At 53.3% G+C, this 19,773-nt stretch overlaps 1 protein-coding gene across 2 annotated transcripts in view; it reads right to left on the bottom strand.

The window, feature by feature from the left end:
• MED27 (mediator complex subunit 27) overlaps positions 1 to 19,773 on the bottom strand; it is a 167,366-nt gene that overhangs the window by 50,281 nt on the left and 97,312 nt on the right. For both annotated transcript variants that reach the window (XM_054584192.1, XM_054584193.1), the window contains exon 4: positions 3,495 to 3,588. In XM_054584192.1, the coding sequence (XP_054440167.1) occupies positions 3,495 to 3,588 (94 nt within the window). The remainder of the gene's footprint in view (positions 1 to 3,494; positions 3,589 to 19,773) is intronic.

The raw sequence follows: 19,773 nt of genomic DNA, 5'->3' as shown, positions 1-19,773 counted from the left end.
TATTTTGACTGTCTGAAGAATATTAATAATGGGATGTTAGGCAGTAGATTAACTGAAATTAAATATCAACATATCTAGATTTATTTTTGGATGACTGAGCTCATCTCTTCAAGGAGCGGAAACAGGATTCATTACATCACCAGTTATTACCTTGTACAAGACCGAATCCACCGCCCACCCGCCCGCCCCGCAGCAGAGCAGAGCGCCAGCCACAACGCGTCGGAAGGTTAGAGGCTGAAAGCTGAGATTCACGTTGGCTGGGGCGCGGAGCGCATGGGCTGCCGTCCACTGCCGAGTACGCATGAGGACACAGAGGGAGTCAAGGCGATGTCCTGATAATTCTGGAATCAAACTGGTATTAATGCCTTATTCCTTCTTGCCCAAGAAGCAGGTCCCCACTGCAGGCAATATGGACAAACTGACACATGTGAAGAGAAAGACACTCTTATCTGCCTTCATTCAGCAAACATTTCCTGAGCACCTGCTTGTGCTCCCTGCCTCCTCTCGCCCTGCCTCCTACGTGTGCACTGCCTGCACGTTCACGCGCATGGAGAGGACACACACGCACTTCCACGTCAGATACAATATCCAGGCCAGCAGGCGACCGCTCCTCATTTTCCAATGGATTCTGCAGCCCAGACGCCCCCAGGTCAACAAGGAGAGGCCGGTCTAGCTTTAGCTGAGCCAGACGGACCCAACGGCTTGAAAGAGTCCCCCTTTCGTTCCCTCTGCCCTTCTAGGCCGTGAGGGGACCACTGGGGATGTACAGGGGGGCTCCCCCCAACAGGTCCTGGTGCATCCGAGGCCCCCTGCTTCCCAGTGAAGGAGGGAACCAAATCAGGATCACCAAAACCTGCCTTCTGGTCATGGGCTCCGGAGGTCAGCAACTTTATCTGTTCTCCCATGTATGTGCACGAAAAGTCTGAGGACCCCTCCACACTAGCGTGCTGAAACCAGAAGACATGCACGTCAGCAACAGAATCAGCAGAACATGCTGCTCGTGGAGGCCAGGCCACTGCACGCAGCCATCTCTGGACCCGTGTCCACCCGCGTGGGACCCACGCCGTCACAGGTCACAGCTCGAGGGGCACCGGGGAGAGGCCGTCCGCCCCTCGGCTCCCAACACTGCCGCCCCCCACGCCGCCCTCCCGGGCAGGCCTGCCCTGGTTCCGGGCTTGGGCTGATGCCTGAACATGCATTCCGGTGCAGGTACCACAGTGCACAGCCACCAGGAGTAAAAAAGCAACACCGGAAAGCACCCAACAGGCAGGGACGGGAAAGAATGACATGGGCGTGGCCACAGGGCGGACAGCACAGAACAAGGAAGGCGGTCCCAGCACGAGACCAAGCCACAAGCCCAGGTCCAGCTCAGAAACGACACACACAGCAGGAGGCTGCTTTAGAAAGTTCAAAAGCAAACAAGGCCCAACGACATTCTTTAGGGGTACATGCCCTTGCATTTATAAAAGGAACAGAAGAGGCTGGCTGCCGGGCTGGTGGTGGCTCTGGGCGCAGAGGCCAGGCCTGGGGAGAGAACACTGGCTTCGTCTGCTTCCTGAACTGAGCAGTGGGCTCGTGGTTCATCACTATGCTTTATAACCGACGAACGTGTTACACGCATTCCTTTGTGTATATCAAATTACATCTTAAATTAAGAAAAATATCACCCTGGTGCCTGGCAGTCCAACTCTTCTTACCTGCCATCGCCAGGAGCTGCATCAGATGGGGACAAGCATCCTGGAGGCGTGGGAGCGGTGTCCCGTGCCGGCCCCGGAGGGCCGCCTTGTGTGCTGACGACGAGCATGAAAACGAGCGGGGCGGCCCGCCCGGGGCGGCCGTGGGTGTCCACCTGGCAGCCCGATGCTCCGCCAGGCCGCCGCCGCTATTCCTGCGGCTGGGCTCCTCCTCACGCGCATTCTTGTGTCACCTGAGAGAGGTGCCCACCAATTGGCTAGACGCACAGTGGCCTGAACTGGCCCCTCACGGGGGTGGAATGGCGTGTATAAAATGGGATTCTTCCCTGAACGGAGCCCCAAGCTGTCTCATCGAGCTATTAAAACAGACACTCCCTGAGAGAGCATGTGAGGCCGACGGGTCCCTGTGAAACCCAGGCTGGCTTTCCCAGGTGGCTGTGCCACCACCCCCAGGCCTGTTCACCTGCAGTCCGCTCTCTCTGCTCACTTCCTCCGGTGCCACGCCCCTGCCTTCCTCACGAAAGGGAAGCTCAGTGACCCAGGAGTAATGAGAACAAACCCATTCCACTGAGGACGCGTTCATTTTTATCTTCATTAACTCTTTGGTCCTTGTCAAGTGCGCTGAAAGCAGATTTGTTTTAGCCGCTGGGTCTAGAGGATCTTATAATTTAGACAATTTCTACGCTGAACTGAGGCAGAAAATATTTCATGTTCTGTACACAGACACAAATTGTTTTTCTATTAAAAGAGCACTGCATCATCTCATTCACTGTATTCTTTAACAGAAAGAATTTAAGAAAAGCAGCAAGTAACCCACATAAACTTCACCAATTTCCTCCCCCTGCCATGAATGAAATATCACACGTTCAACGAGACCACTTTTCCTAAGAGAAAGACACACGCACACACGACGAGCTGTTCTCCTGGGTGAAGGGTAGGGGTGCGTGGCAGCTCGTCCCAGGGGCCTGGCTCTTCACAGGAGTTTGCAGAAGGAAGATGCTGGAGCATGGGCTGTTCCCACAAGGCCCACGGCAGCGTAACTGACCAGGCAGTAAGGAGCCCTCGCACCTGAAGCACCGCCCCCCCGACACCCACCAGCACCCATCAATCCTGTCCAATTAATTTTGCTTGCTGTGGAATGCGGTGCTCCTCCAAACCCGTGTGTGGGGAGGATCCTCATGTGCGCACTTACGCGGAGCCCGCGCTGGCCCCTCTCCGGTAAGTCTCCGCGCCTGCCTAGTGACGTTCCATTCCGTTCTGTTTCCCAAACACACTTGTCTCTGGGGAATTCACGCAGACGCAGACGTTGATGGGGAGGCCACAAGGCCGGCACGGTCACGGCAAAGCAGCAGAAACAACAGACTGGGTAGTCGCCAGTGGCAAGGTCCGGGAGCACCTTTCTTAAATACGTAATGGATTTTATAAACAATTTCCCGCAGACCCTGCTTCAGTGGTAAGGGAATGTTTTCTTTCACAGGATCCAAGAGTTGAGCATGACTCTTGTATCTGGGTCAACAAACAATAGACCTGCCACAACACCACAAGCGGACTGACGGGCAGATGGCCTCACGGTGCCTTTCCTCTCCGGTTAACGCGTAGATGGGCTCTGCACATTCGTTCAAAAGCAAGGCTGCCAAGCGCAGAGTTTCAGTCTACAGTACGCCAATGAGGAGAAACGGGCCATTCACCACCAACCTGGGGTTCCGGTCCCACCCTGCGCACCCTGCAGCGCAGAGCCGTGGTTTGAATCCTGAGGCCGAGCCCTTCCGCACACCCCCGCAGATGCCAGGCGGAACCTACCAGAAGGACTGCTGATGTCCCGTTGGGTCTGTACAGGTGGATGGACATCTCAGGAAACATCCTGTCAATGCGGGTGATCACGTCGTCCACATACCTGAGTGGGAAAAGGAAACATCCGCGTGTGAACTGAGCTCTAGTCAAAGAGGCAGGAACCCGCGGTGCTCTAAACACATCTCCTTCTAAACTTTTATTAATGGAATACACTTTCAAGAAGACAAATGGACTAACAAGGCTTTTTATAAAAACACGACTCCCGTGTTCCTCCTCTGGCCTTCCAGAGCCAACCCCCTTTCAGCGATTTCTTTGGTGTTTCCACCTCCTGCAGCTTCAGTGTTGGCTCTTGCCTTTTCGCTTTAGGGCATGGCCCGGCGACTTCCTCCTACAGGAGATCAGAGTTCAGCTCGGTCACCGCGCTGGCCACTGGGCTCCGTGCAGCAACAGAGGCTCCTCTCTCTGACCCCCAGCTCCAGGGCCACGGCCGCTTCCCAGGGCTCAGCTCTGGACGCCTCACCGTCCCGTCTCGCTTCTCAGCTCAACCACCAGAACCACCCATTCTGGAATTAAACTGCTCCCGTCCTACATACCTGAAGCCACTCCTGGTTTCTAACTAATTCATGTTAAATGACACTTTGTGCTTCTGAAGCAGGTGTTCGAAGCCGGCATGCTCCGGTCTCTGAGCCACGCAGCGGATCGGGAATGCACTGATTTACCAGGGACGCACCTTTCCGCCTGCATTGCTCTCGCTGGATCCGTATTCTAGGTGCCCCCCCCACCCCGCCCTCTCCACCGGACCCTAAGCTTCTCCCACCGCAGTCATGCACACTGGGCAATCTGCCAGTTCCATTCTTCCTTGGAGCCCTTCCATCGAGGGGGAGCCCTCTGCTCCTATGGCCCAGTGGGATCCTGTACTACATCTCTTAAGGCCTAACCATCATTGCGTGCCGACTGGAGGCACTTAGCATGGGGCCTGGCGCATAGGAAGGACTCAGGCATCGCACCCCTGGTGCTCTGAGCCTCTGCAGGGGAGGCGCGCAGTGGAAAGACGCCAAGCCACAGCCTCGACAGAGCTGGGTCTGGCTCAGGACCTTGGAGAGTGAAACCACACTGGCACCTGTGCTGCCATCTAACCCACCGGCCACTGTGGGGGTGCGTAACACAGCAGCTGGGGTGCAAAGCTATCCATTAAAAATTCTGCATTGGATTTTGTATCTGTTGGATATGACAAATTAAATTGCATGTCCATTAGATGAGAGACACAGAAAAGCCATGTTCTCTTGGGGAGAGCGGGAGATCAGCTCTCCATTCACAACATGAAAAGATTTCAGTCTGAAACCTGGGGTCCTGAGAGACGGCAGACCATGTAATGCCATTTGTTTAAAAAGTGAACACAACATATCAGCTATGCAAGTCGGAGAGTAATCCTGCTGATTAGCTTAGTGGGTTTTCCTTAGAGAATGGCACGCACAGTTTTGAACTTTGAGTTGAAGGAGGAGAGGAAAATGATACAAGGCCAGTGGCAGACAAGGGATTGGCAGGAGGATGGCGAGCAGCGCCGCCTGGCGCGAGGTGGTGGCGCGCCGAGGGCCACGTGCTGCTGGGGAAGGGCACTGGGAGGAGAGTGACGCGCTTCGAGCGCGCGAACGACTTTTACAAACACAGCACCAAATGGCTGTCTGCCATCACCGGGAAGGACGGCACGACGAGCATAAGGCATTATAAAGCAAACTGGCTCAGAAAGGCCACGAGGCATTTCTTATAAGCGAGGCCCCGTTCCACTGAGTTTTGGAGGGGCTAAGAGACCGTGACTAAGAAACCACACCTCGCGTCCCAGTCGCCTTCCAGATTCACAGCTGCATGATATACACAACCGTGGCTCGAGGCTTAAATGCTCCAAAAGGTGCAAAGATGAAGAAAGGAGGAGATGAACTAATTTTTCATCACTGTCTGATATTTCTCGACATGGCAGAAGACACATGGCACACTTCATGCCCAAAGTTGTCACTGGAAACATTTACACGCTTCTCTTCTAAATCTATGTGCGTAGCTTTACCACAGTTACTTCGGACTCAGCAGGAAGTGAGAATCTGCTGTCCTGTGAGAGTGGAGGTCACTGCTAAGTGTATGCTAATGGGAGGGGTAGGCACCAGCTTCTGTACCAATCCTCGATCAATAGCCATCCTAGCTCTAGACAGCAGAATGCAAATGAACACCCAGAACTTCAGTACAAAGGCCACCTCATCACTTGCTCTCCCTGTGCCCTTCACCTTGAAGGTTTCAAAGTACTTTCTGGAAAACTTGTCTTCTCAGTAGGCTAGGAAACAGGGAATGAGTAGGTTAAGCGATGAGTCCAGAAACCAGGCTCAGGGTGCAGCTTTCTAGGATGTCTTTAGGAAGAGCCAGTGTTCTTCATGGGCAGACAGCGCATGTTCCTTGCCATTTGGATTCCTTTTTTTTTTCTTCCCCTTTTTTAATCAGTTCTTTACTTGTAAAAGAAGACAGTGGCAGGAGAAGAGAGTTCCTCGGAAAAATACCTGCTGTCAACATAAGAAAATGGAGAGGTCTGGGGTGGTACTCTTCCTTCCCAACCAGTGATCTCAGGAAAAGCTCAGTGAACTTAATCCAAAGATGCTATTAAGCAGAAATAAATTTCAAGGAGACTGTTTTTCATTCACATGCCTAAATTGAAGGAGCTGCAAATTTCTTTTTCACAGGTGACATTATGTGTTTGCCAGAAAGAAAAAGACAGAAAGTCAGCTGTGCTTTAACTGAGGAAACAACGTCTAAAGCCTAGCAGCAAAAATCAAAACATTCCATTTTCAAGTAGACCCAGCTTTCAAGATGCAAACCCAGCCCTCTGATTTGACAGGAGAGCAGAGCTGGGGACGAAGGACACCGTCCTTCTGCGGAGGGGGCTGGGATGGGGCGGCTGGTCCCCAGCGCCCTCTAGGGCAGGGCTGCCCCGGTGCTGCCCCCAGGCCGGCGCGAGGCTGAGGACAGAGGGGACGGCGCGCTCTCCGCCCGCCCGCCCGCCGCCCGCCGCGTGCGCCGTCCGCTGTGTGGCAGGATCAAATTAATTTTTACCTTTGGAAACCAGGCAAACAAGCAGTAACGCAGCAGTGGTGACTCGTTTACACTTGAGCAGATGCAACGTGGAAAGATTAATTTAGTGCCAAATTGAGCAGTGAGTCACAATTTGCACATATCTGTCAACCTGTTAACAGGGTAATAACGTGGAGAGATTGCTGCTCCTACTCACGTTCCCGAAGCCTGTCGAAGGGGGAGCCGCTGCGTTCTCTGACGGCGGCTCGACGTCCCAGGACCGGCCAGAAATGCAAACCCCTAGAAATCGCAGGTCCCCGTCAGGGTGTGACTCGTCGCTGAGTGTCTTCAGGCAGAAAAGTCACTTCCAAGCAATTAAAGTGCCCTGCCTCCCTAGCCTGCTCCCCACTTACAGTCCCACTCCCACGGGTCTCCGACCCATTTTTCCCCAATTCAACTGACTCTTCTTGAAGTTTCTGAAGGCTTCCTTAGGGCTCAGCTTCGGAACCAAGTTCTTCACCAGCATTGCCGCGTCAGAAACAGGCCAGGCATCCTCAGATTCCAACACTGATTTCTGAAGCCCTTAAACCTCGTTCTCTTCTGATTTTCCCCATGTAGCTTGGCCTGCTCCTTTAAATGTCCTTAACCAGAGAATTAAAGAGCACTGGGGCCTCAGAGGCCCCTCCTCCGATGCCCCCTCCATCTAGGACCTCCCCAGGGGGTCTGCTAAGCACCTCTGGGACCCCTCTCCAAGGCAACCAGCACTGCTCGACCACCACCCATTGGCCCACACGGGTCTCGGGGAACGACAGTCAGTACTTCCGCCAACGGCTCTCTGCAAACGTGGGGAAGGCTCCAGGGCTCTTCTCCCCACCAAGGCCTAGGATGTGCTTCCACGGCCTCAGAGGGCACGGCCCCCACAGCCGCACGCACCCAGACTTACAGACGCCCCTTGCCTTCTGCGTCACTGCGTCAGGCCCAGCTCCGCGTCCGCACGGGCACAGGGAGGTGCCGCCTGCTGCGCTGCTCCCAGTGGCCAGCCCCTCCTTCCTGGGACACCCCCGCACCGCCCCGTGCCGCCCAGCACTCAGTGCATACTCCGCACTCTGCGCCGGGAGACGCCCCGCACGCCCACGCCCAGTCCGCGTCCCGGTCAGTCCTGCCCAGGGAAGCCTCGCGGCCCCCACCGGTCAGCGCGCCTCTTCTCGCCCCTCACGGCGCTTTTTGATTCTTTTCTGTGTCTCCTGCCCTGGTTGTAATTAAGCAGTTTTTCCAGTGGTTATTTGTTTAGCGCCCACCTTCCCAACAGCACCCTCCGGCTCGCAGGACGGCCTCCCTCGCTGCTGGATCCCAGCCCCGCGCCACGGGGCCCGGCACCCGCTCTGCACGCCACCAGTGTTTGCTGAGCTGAGCAGACAGGACATTAACAGTCAGCCATGTTGGATCCAGGTTAGGCAGTTATGAAACAACTAAAACGCAAAGTTCTCTTCAGCAGATTTTAGCAGATTTGAGGTGTCAGGAGAGTCCATTGCATTAGCCATCAGAGGTCACCAATAACAGCAGCCGGAGAGTCCCACACAACAAACCTCAAAGAAAGCAGAGGAGCGTCTTCAAAGTCTCACAGCCTAATGCGCGGCCGCACAATCCCTCTGTCTGTTCTGGCGGAGGCTCAACGCCCTTCAGAAGCCAGAGTCATCTAAGGAAGGGCACTGTGCTGTGGACACGCCCGTTCTAAAATGCTGCTTCTAATAAACTAATTAATTCTGCAAAACAATAGAACAAAGATGTGTGCTATCAAATTGTATTTACAACACCAAAATGATAACAAAACAGACTGTGGAAGACATTTCTAAAGTACTGGTTTCACAAAACATTAATTTTCTACTCTACACATTAAAACAATTGTAAACTATTTGTTAGTAAAGCCTTAAAAGAATCTGCTGGACAGATGGCTCAGTTCTCTAGAGTCTGACCCTTCCTCAAGAGGAAAAAACACCAACCAATCTGGCCTCCAGCCAGTGCTGCGCGTCGGGGGGGTGCTCAGCGGCGCGCGCCGGCCTTAGGCAGCCTCTACCTGCCCCCACCGTGAGCACGACACTCACCGCTCATCGTCGCCACCCACACAAACCCTGCGTGTCGCCAGCGCACGGATTCATAAACCGCACCTGGGGCACGGGGCGGGGGGGGCGGGCAGCAGCGGGTGTCGTCTGCAGGCTGAAATGAGAGGATTCTCCTCTGGAGGGACGGCACCGAGGGGCTCCCGCCAGTGGGGGAGACAGAGGGCACAACGGCCTGAAACCCCAGCTATCGCTCTCCGCAGGCCGGCGAATGCAGGCTGGGAACTCCGGCGCTCACAGCTCCCACCCAGGCCACGCTTCTTGGTTACGAAACACCCGTTATCACGTCTGCGAAAGACGCCTGGCCGTCCCCCTCGATGGCGCAGCAAAAACAAGAGCACTGCTTCACAGACAGAAGAGCGCGTGCTCAGCTGCTGGCCCTCTCTCGCCGCACGCCCTCACTTCCCGCCCCGACAGCCCCCTCCCTGCTGCTCTTTTCCAAGGAAGACCCTCAGAAACGTCTTTGTGGACAGTCAGCGGCCAGGCACACAGGGGTGGGGGGCTCAGGAAGACCCGCTTCTGCGGAACAAGCTGTGCCTTTGGAACTGTGCACACTGGCCACCTGAACAAACAGAGGAGGGGCACTTGGGCAGGCAAACAGACGCTACCCTGCATTTCTTAAAGTTGAAATAAAGGCACAGAGAGCCACCACATACTGAGGAATAACAAGCCTGCCTCTTGTCGGGTGTCCCCGGAAGTCCACGGGCATGTATGAGCTAGAACGCACGGCCCACGCCATCATCAAACAGAGTTGTTCTTGGCGCACGGTTTAGAGAGGCTCGGCATTGGGCCTGACAGCTACCCCACATCACGGAGTGCTGACAGCTCCGACAAACCGCCCCTGTGTCCAGGGGGCGACATGCGTGCTCAGGACAGAAAACGACGGAGGCCACTGCCCCTGGCAGGCCCAGCCGGGCCTCCTGCTGCGGGACCGTCAGGCGAGCGGGACGGCGGGCGCTGCGTCCCCCGTGCTCAACGCGCTCGGCACCCCGCACCTCACTGCGCTCCCACTTGCTCTGGGAGGCAGGAAGGGCGAGTGTAAAGCTCCTAGTTTAGAAAGGACAGAGAAAAAGGAGGTTAGGGGACCTGCTCGAGGTCCCGGCATACTGAATGGTGGGCCTGAGCCCAGGACCGATGTCTGACTCCCCATTCCAGGGCTTTCTTGCTTTTGTTACTAGCTCTGTAAAGAGTCCACGGAAAAAGTAGATTTATTTTGTTTTTGTTACTCCCTGGCCTTTTTATAAGACAACCAAAAAATGTTTTGGCAGTATATTAACCAAGTGAACCCAATTTACGGTCTTCTCTCTTCCCATCATTCAGCAAGTGTCCCTCAGTGAGCCCAGAGCACAGTGCCGAGGCGGGGGACTGACACACAGGGCTCCCGCCTCATTCGCTGCACACCGTTCTCCCTCAAGGCCGCCGGCTCATTTCCGGGGGAACAAGACGACCAAGTCAAATTGCCTTCCATTCTCCTGTTGGGTTTTTGATTTTGTGACTCTCAGTTCACACACAAAGTTGGTAGGTAACAGGAAGGTGCAAGATAGGACATACTTATTTTGCATTTTAGTTTATATTAGTAACTAAAGGGCAGGTGTTTTTCTAAATTTTTGTTCATCTTGCACTGAAACTGTATTCAATGTTGGTGAGTCCCAACTGTCTCCAAAACATTTAAACAAGGTATTAAGCTTGGGAAAGAATTCTATTTTCATTCAACATCTACTTCCTTTGCAAGCCTTGGCGTGTTATAGAGAGAAAAACGCCAAACAAGGGAAGCACACATACTGAGCTTCCCAGCAACTCCCATGAACAGCAGCTGCTAAGGCAGCCGTGACCGTTAGATCCGGTGAGGTGACACCTGGCGCTCAGCTGGGTGGGGACGAACGTGCAACCACGCCACATGGTGACGGAGTACTCCTGGGCTCCTGACTTCCCACCAGGGGATGGTCGGGACAGGAGGCGCGCATGGGACAGCACCCCGCCCCCCTGCTGCCCTGCCTGCGGTCACGGCTCAGACCGGCTACGGCGCGTGCGCTGGCATGGCCAGGCAAGCTTTAACGTCGTGACCAGTTCCAGGGGCAGTCTGCTGCACACGTACAGGACAAGAGACTTGTCCCTGTCTGATTCTGAGCGTGCCTGAGAACGTGCAGCGCAGGCTGCACAAACAGAAGCGCACGGAGAGTGCTCACGGCCACTGCACGTGGAGCCCATCTCAGTCAGAACCACACATGGAGCACGCGCACGCAGTCGTCAGCGGGGGGGTCGGGGGGGGTCCACGCATTTCAGGAAACCACCAAACTCTTTGTTTTCTCTCCTGGAACAAATATGTTTGTATGACAGCGACTTCGAGTTTTCTTTTCAGCCGTCAGACAGCCACTCCTGAGCAGCCAGCCTGCGCCTGCCGCCTCCAGCCCGCGCCACGCATGGCCCTGCACGGGACATGGGCGCAGTGAACACGTGGGGAGCCGGACCGACCTAGGCGACCAGGCTAGGGCTGACAAAGAACACAGGGTAAACGGAACCTTGTTTGGTAGCTGTTTCTCTTATGAAAACTAAAAAACTCTCAACCAGGAGATGTCATCCTACAGAGTTTACGGACACACGAGGCGGTCCCCCGTCCCTTTCCGATACCGTTGACGCAGACAAGCTGAGACGGCAGCAAATGGAGAGTAAGGAACAAAAAGAACCAGATGTTCCGGGTGGGGGCTCTGGGTGGGAACCAGGGCTTCCGACCTACGGTTGTCCACAGGGCCCCCTGCCCGGCTAGTCACGCCTGTCTGGTCCCCTCCAGGTCCCTGCTGACCCCAACCTCATGCAGAAGACTCTCCTTTGAAGCCCCCAAACGAAAACTGCGCCTTCAGAGCCTGCGTCACAACCTACCTCACACATCTGGACGACTGACTGTCAACGGTGACCTTTCCCACGAGACTGAACACTGCACAGGAGTGGCATGGCCCACCCTGCCCCTGCCGTCAGGCCCTGGCACGCTGTCCGGCACACAGCGGGCTCTCCATGGGCACCTGGCAAGCGATCTTGCATGTGGACTCCTTGAAAGTGTCCACAGTAGAACAGAGCCAGAGGCCAGGGTGCAGGAAGCCACGGGCTGGATGTTCTGTCTCACTCTGCCCTCTTCTTGGGCAAGTTAACCTTTCTGAGCCTCGGTTTCCTCATCTGCACAACAAGGATAATGAGAAAGGAGAGACTGCAGCACATAAAGCCCTTAAGCAATTACCAACATGGCTGCTGCTTTTGTACGTACAAATATTGCCACTTTCTGGGGAAAAAAGGTTAGGAACTTCTGCTTGAGTCTAGAGGAATACAAAGACTCAGTAAGTCAATCACAGGCTGAAAACTGCTTGAAGCACGGGCATTAAAGGCAGGGAGTATTAATATTCTCCCAGGTTTCCTACTCATTTTAGCACACTATTATGTTTCAGTTAGTAAGGAGAGTCCTCATCATTATTTTCCAGTGAAGGCAGACGGAAGGGCGGCAAGGCTGCTGCCGGCGCCGACACAGGGCTTTGGACGGGAGTGGGCTGGAGCGACGAGGCCTGGCTCCTAGAATGGGACCCATGTTGGGCCGGGCCTCTGTCCCTGCACACCCACCTCCCTACCCTCCACACTGCGCTGTGCCCAGGAGGCTCACAGACACCAAGGTGATATCAACTAGCCTTTCTACCTTCTGGCCTCCAGGTGGCTTGCAGTCAATGGCAGGTACCAGCTGGAGATTCAAAGGCAGGAGAAACATCAAGTCTTGGTTCGTGGAGGGTGGCTGTGGCAACTCAAAATCAACAAGCACCTGCGCTCCTGCAGAGATGCAAGTGCGGTGCATCCCCCACCCTGGCAGAGGGGCGAGCAGCAGTGTAGCGGGGACATAGCCTGAAGTCAGCTATGACGACTAACTCAGGCGTTGTAACCCGCTGCAGACGGGCAGCAATAGCTGCTTCTGTGCTGTGTTTCCTGTTCACTGGCACCGTCTCCTGGGCACTGTTTCTTGACACCCCCTCCCCCTACCACTGTACATAAAGATCACTCTACGACCAAAAAGACACACTCCCTCCAGACTGACGCTCCCCTCCAGACTAGCAGTCCCCGCCCTGAACGGCTGACCATGTGGACCTCATCAACGGGGTCCTTCGCCCCCTGGCCGTTGGTGGGGTGTGGCTGAGGGAGGCAAAAGAATGGAAGGTAGAGTGACAGTGGAGTGCCCATCCAGCCAGCAAAGTCACCAGGAACGGGCTGCCCCCATCACAGCTGTCACGACCCCTCCCTGGTGGCTCCCTCCCTCCCTCTCTGGGTTCCAGTAACCACATCCTCCTCTGACCCTTCGGGGGAAGGGCAGGCAGGGGACGGCACCCCTCCCCGTGGCTGACCTGCCTGCACCCCTGGAACCAGTAGTATCCGGCTAGACTAAGAAATATGGAAAAGTGAAAAATGTTTAAATTGAGGGTAACGGTGATATGCATATTCAAAATTGGTAACAAAAATCCTCACATATGCTCTGCTGACTTAACTCAACATCACTCATTCAAAAAATATTTCCGGGAGTGTTTGAACTGTGGACGCGGCTACTTCTGGCAATCACGGCACCCCCCGGAATGACGGGGTCCTGACAGAAAGACCTGCCTCGCTGGCAAACGCGCCCCCACCGTCCCCTCTGCTCCCCCTCTCTCCCAAAGGGCCCAGCACCCCGTGCTGCGGGCACAAGGCTGAGGGCACAAGGCTTCTCGCACCGCTGCCGAGGGCTGGTTTGCTTTTCCCTGAGTTCACTGTCAACTTCACAACTGCCACAGTGTGACAGGCACACTCACGAAGTGGTGCGGGAGGTGATGTTAGGCGATAATATGGACAGATGTTTTCAATTTAAATATCCATGTACACAGAAAAATACATGACTAGCGAATAAAACCTATTAGCTCATAGATGTCATTTCTTAGAATGAGGCTACGCTTTAAAAATGAGTTTATTTAAAGAAAAATATATTATGCAAATAATAGAATGGCTGATCAAAGGTTATGGCAAAAATCCTATAGGTGGTTGTAAATGGCTGATTAGAAATCCCCTTAAAGGCAGGCAGGCATGCAATAAAACAGCACGGATTGAAAAAGGTTCTGCTTGTCTTTGTAAACTGTGGGGGTTTTTCCCATTCTAAAGAAATCTTCATATTCTACCTTTAAAACTATGAAGGGTTTTCATGCACAGAGCTGGAGCTCCTGAAGAGCAGAGAAATGGCTGAGCCTGCTGGGAGGGGCCGCGTGTTGAGGTCAGCAATCCCAGGACTCGGGGCTGCAGACGATCCATCACCCCGGGCGCTGACTCCGCTGGAATGGGTCTGGGAAAGTGCAATCTGAGCGTGGCGGGGGCGGGGGCAGGGGCGGGGCGGGGGCGGGGGCAGCTTCTTAATAGAAAACAAAATGGCTTTCACGCAGGCGGCAGCAGGGGCATGGCCACTGGCCCCAAGTTCCTTTTGCCACTTTGAAAGGTGTTAAAAATTGTGCCAGAACATACTTCTCCCAGCGGAGCCAAACCCAGGGTCTCCTGGAGAGACAGGCGGCAGATGACGTGTGCGGTGCCCTGAACAAGCCCTCAGAGGGCGCCCCTCCAGGCGGACAGCGGCCGCACCTGACCGCGGACGGACGACAGCTATCACAGCCCCTGACCGCAGAGTCTGTGGCCGCCTGCCGCGCCCCACCAATGTCCTCCATGCCGCGGGTCGGAGGAGAGACGGAGTGGGCTGCGCTGGCCCTCCGCTTGCCCCCCGCACCGCCGCCCTCGGTGCCCGGCCTGCGCGCGCTCCCGCCCAGCATGCACTGCAGGTCCCGCGGAGGCCCGGGAACAAAGCCCATAGTTTATAAGGAAGGAAGTCAAAAAGTGATCTAAAAATTAAAAAGAGAAGAAGCCTCGAAGGGTGACTTAATCCTAAGTGTTGTTCCCAAGATCAGTCATTAATAGCCTTTTCTCAGTAAGTTAAGAGCAAGCCAAAAATCAGAACTATACCTCCTAAATCTCCTGGGTATTTTATTTAGTCATTCTAAATAACTCATGAGACAAGAAAGAACTCACAGGGGAAGTTAGAAAATGTCTTGAAATGAATGACAAAAATATATCAAAATTTGTGGGATGCAGCTAAAGCCATGCTGGAGGGAAATTTATAGTTTAGAAAAGCTTATGTAAATGGAAAAATGACTAAATGATCAAAGATCTAGGCTTTCAATTTAAGAAGTTAGAAAACAAAAGCAAATTAAACCCAAAGTAAGAAGAAGGAAACACTATTTGTAAATGAATGAAAAAGAAAACAGATAAAAACTGAAATCAAGAGCAGATAATATGAAAGAAAATAAACAAAGCTGAGAAATCTCTAGCTAGACTGATTGAGGGAAGAAGAAAAAGAGGCAATTTAACAATATCAGGAATGAATGAGGAGATATCACTCAGGTGCCAGAGACATTAAAAGGTTCGTAAGAACAACTTTATGCCAATACATTCGACAACTTAGATGAAGTGGGCGGTCCTTGAAAAACATCAATGAGCTATCTGATGCAAGAAGAAATAAAAATCTAAGCTTCCACCTTTTAAAAATTGAATTTGTTATAAAAAACCTCCCTATAAAGAAACTCCAGTCCCACATGGATTCATTGGTTAATTCTATAGAAAATTTAGGAAAGCAACAGTAACGATCTTACAGACACTCTTTCAGAAAACAGGAAGACGGAGCAGTTCTCAACTCTCCTGATGGGCCCCAGCGTTACCCCGATACCGAGACCGGAGACAGGCATCACAAGCGATACATCCCCTCACAAACAAAGACATGAGATCCCTTAACAAAATACTGGCAAACAGAATCCAGCAGAGCATTAAAATGACAGCATGGCCAAGTATATCCTAAAATGCAAAGTTGGATTAACGTTCAAAATCAACCCAGTTGTGCAATATACATATAATGGAATATTATTCAGCATAAAATGGCTGCGTTTTATGTAAATTATACCTCAATAAAATTGGTTTTAAACATATTTTACGTGAATTCTGTGCATCAATCCCTGATAGTAATGAGGTGGGAGTCAAAGTAGTGGTTTGTAAGGTCCTGGGGCGACAAGGCGAGAGGCGGGCCCCCTGGACACGGGGCGATGGGAGCGGGTCGCTCCCCTCTCCAGGCTGGTTCCGTCAGAGCCGGGAAGACCAGTGTGGAGCTCGCCGGCGGCTGTGAAGCGCTGGAGGGGCAGCACCGGGGGGAGCCCCATGCTGAAGGCCCGGCACAAAGCAAGTTTCTCCCTCCCGGGGCCGTGGTGGGCACGCTGCCGTCTAGCTTTCCGGCTTTGGTGTCCTTCTCTCTGCACTAGATGATCTCGGAGGGTCCTTCCAGCTCTAGTCAGCGCAACACACGCGCCCCTCCTGAGAGCCGACCAGATGCGCGGGGAGGCGACTATGCAGCTCTACCGACCGTCCGTCCTCCAACGGCCCGCGTGGTCATTACCCCCGAGTAGCCAACCCATCGGAGCGCCCCATTCCTTAACCTTAGTGAATAACTGGAATCTATTGTACTCGATGGATTTTAGTGAAAGGCATCGGTATTTTAATAGAAGAACTATTCCAAGTCCTGGCATGAAACACATTGCCTTTGTCACTGGGGTGGGAGTGGTGGTCATTACTAGGGATCTCTGAAGAAACTTGTACCTAGAAAGGACTGCTGCAAGGACATCTTAGAACTGAGGACAAGGGCCTTAAGAAGAACCCCAGGAAACAGCACGCGTGTTGTCAAGGAAGGGGGCAGGAGGCTCCACCCCCTGGGGCCCACAAACGCGGCCCCACTGCGGCCGAGCAGGGTGTTCACAGGGCCTGTGGGACTCAAGGGCACACAGCTAATGCTTTTCACTTGAGGATCTCAGCGTAAAATAGATTAGAACAATTGTTTACTGAAATGTGAATGGCTTTCGAAACAGGAGCCAGGAGTATAAGCATCGGGATGTTAAATTCTTAAACCCCTGACACCCACTCTTGTGAACGCGGTGCTCCAGTGAACGGATGCAGCTGTGACTCAGTGGCGTTGCATCCATCACTCCGTTTACTGCTCCAGGTATCACCAGAGGCACCCGCCCCGACGGCAGGCGAGTGCACGCGCACTACTTCAGGGGCAGGGCAGACTGCTCAGGAGTTAGGGCCGCAGCTCACTGCGAGGGGACCAGCCCGGCTTCTCTGCTTGGATGCCACGGGGGTCCCAGGATGGCAGAGAATCACCCTGGGAATGAGCCAGCACCCCAGCGGTGTTTAAGTCAACTGCCTGGGGCTGTGCCTGCACAGAGCAGGTGCCACACGGATGTGAATGATAACGAAGGGATGACAAACTGGAGGGTGTGCACTTAACAATGGGGGGGGGGCGGCGGAGAGGAACCCATCTTTAACAGAGATGAGGTGACATGTTACTCCTAAAACATGCCAATGGAAGCTGCTGAGCGAAGACAGATCAATTACGCGGGGTCGATCAGAATAATAAGAGCGAGTTCCAGCAGGGAACACTGAGGTTAAATATTAGGCAAAACTTTACAATGTCAAGGACTGCCAGCAGCGCCAGGGGGCCGGGGAGAGGCAGGGGAAGGGCCGCCTACAGAGCGTTCGGGGCTCAAACTCGACACCTGCCTCGCCCCAATGGCGCCGCTCCTGCCGCGGCTCCGGGGCACCCAGAGATGTGCCCCTACAGGGGTCTGCTCTGTGCTAATCAGAAGGGGAGCGAGGAGGTTAAACTCTGCTCTTTAGCACTTTTAACCCTGTGGTGTGAGGACGTGCCCACAGGGCAGAACCCTGGACACTCAAATGCGTTCCTTGCCGTGACAGTGGGCTGTGTAAGGGGCAGTGGGACAGAAATCAACCCAGTGGCAGCTCGTTCAGAGAGAAGACAGGCGTGCTGTCCGGGAGGGGCTCCTGCCGCACACAGCGCCACTGAAGAGCAGTTTTCCTTCCCTGCCCAGAGGCCCTCGGGTGTGTTTTTAGCCTTAATTCAAAGGTTTCTTTCTTTGTTCAGCCCAGCACAGTAGCATTATCTGTTGTTAAGCAATGCAAAGCATTTAGCTTGATTAGCACTACGTAGACTTTACCTGGTTGTGAAAAAGGTTCCAAGCTTCCGCCGATGGCGCCAGCAAACAGGGCCTTCTCCAGGTTACTGCTGTAAAGGACTGACCATGGGCTTCCCGGTCCAAGGCCTAAGGAAGGCGGCGGGTGCGGGGGAACGTGGGCCTTCCTTTACTTGCTAAGGGATCTGGAGCTGGGAAACTCTGTAGCCGCTTCACACCTGAAGCAGCAGTGCTCCCTCCGGTCCCCCGGGGCCCTAACTCTCTAAGGCTGAAAGGCCGCTCCAGAATGAGGACAAGATGCGGGAGCATCACTTCTAGCACTCTTTTCTCCACGAGGAGGGAGGCACTGCGGTGAATCAATTCGTGTTTGGGAATACATCCCAAGAGCTGACAGATTTAAGAATTATAATAAAAGCCCCCGAGGAATCGTAGGATCCTATGGCCGGAAGCAGAGGCTGCCTGTCCAAGCTCTTCGCTCCCAGAGCATGAGGCCGGGGCACTGAGAGGCCGGCCGGCCGGCCAAAGGCCCACTAGCCGTGGACAGGCCAAGCTGGGGTGAGAACTCAGGCCCTTCAGTCTGTCCTGGTCCTAGATACAGACTTTTCAAATGTGGCTACATAACGAAAACATAAATAAACATAAAAAACATAAACAAGTTCTCCCAAAAGACAGATTTAAGAGCCTTTTAGAGCCATATGTAAGAAAGTTTTCATTGTGTATTTCCATTGTAGTTTTTACAATATCCTTAGCCACTCTCACTTTTCCAACAATAAATTCTGGTCATAGCCTCAATGTAATTGGAATTATGCCACATGGTTTTGAGAAATCTTCTTGATCTATTTTCCAGCACCGACTCTGGAGAAATAATGAGTTTGTGTTTAGATGTATATGCTCGGATGTCCTGAAATCAATCCAGGCTGTGCTGCCCGTGCTCAATTAACATGTGCTTTGCTATCTTCTGGAACACTGTTCGAATAAAATAATAACCCGGTGAAGCACGCTTCTGCAAAGACCCTCAGCAGCCTTCCCTTCGCTGCCGAAGGAAGGCTGGATGAAGCGTGCCGTGCAGTGGTTTCATTTTGGGCGGACGTCAAGGAGCTGGCTAATGATTTTCATTCTGCAGATGGGGGTGACATTTCAGCATTGATTCAAACACACTTGATTCATCTATTCTGGTGCATGAGAAAGTTTCCAGTCCAAAAATAAAACTTTTAAAAACCGAACATGTATTTCTAAAACCTGTGCCGCAATGACCAGTAAAATATTGAAGCATAATGTTCCACTAAACCATTTTCAAGCTGTACATCACTTTCAGTTTGGGTCCTGCCCAACTGTTTGAAAGTTCATTTTTACAGTGTTCAGGGATAATAGCACCTGTATCATTCACAGGAGCCATGTCCAGTCAATTTCTACAGAGAGTAAATGGAATTTTTCCAAATAGATTAAGTTTTAGTGTAGAGAACAAAGACCCCCTGGGGTTAGTGTTTCCGAAACAAAATGGCCAGAAATTAAGTTTAGATAATTTCAAGGGGTATTTTTCAAGTGTGACTGGCTCAAAATGGGAGGCCTGCTACCTTAAACGTGGAATTTTTTCAAGCCCCAGAAGCAGTAAGCAGAAAAAGACCATGGCGCAGCTGAGGCTCCTGCACCACGGCCGGTGCGTCCCTGAGGCCGCCAGTGCAGGTGCGGCCTGCCCGCTGCAGGCCCTCTTCCCGCCTCCTCCGCCTGAGCAGACGTCCCGCACACCGCGTGCCTATCTCTTCGGATGACTCAACGTAACTTTATCCATCCTTATGAGCTTCTTAAAACAAAGATACAATTATTCCTAACAAGCAAACAGTTTATCGTGTGAATGTCCTGCACATCCACTGAAGCCCTGTGTATTCCTAGTTTCTCCCCGGCACACAGCACGGCTGCCTGCCGCCTGCTGCCGGCACCGTGTGTGCCGGTGTTTCCAAGCACACTGCCCTGGCGACTCGGAGAAGATGGCCCTGCCAGAGGGGCTCTGACAGTCTGTGACTCAAACAGTGACGGTTGGCTGGGCCTGCCCTCCTGCTATGT

This window comes from Pteronotus mesoamericanus, unplaced genomic scaffold, assembly GCF_021234165.1.
Source record: "Pteronotus mesoamericanus isolate MK-2021 breed Mesoamerican mustached bat unplaced genomic scaffold, CSHL_Meso_final contig_78, whole genome shotgun sequence".
Lineage (NCBI taxonomy): Eukaryota > Metazoa > Chordata > Mammalia > Chiroptera > Mormoopidae > Pteronotus > Pteronotus mesoamericanus.
This window is presented reverse-complemented; position numbering and strand designations above follow the sequence as displayed.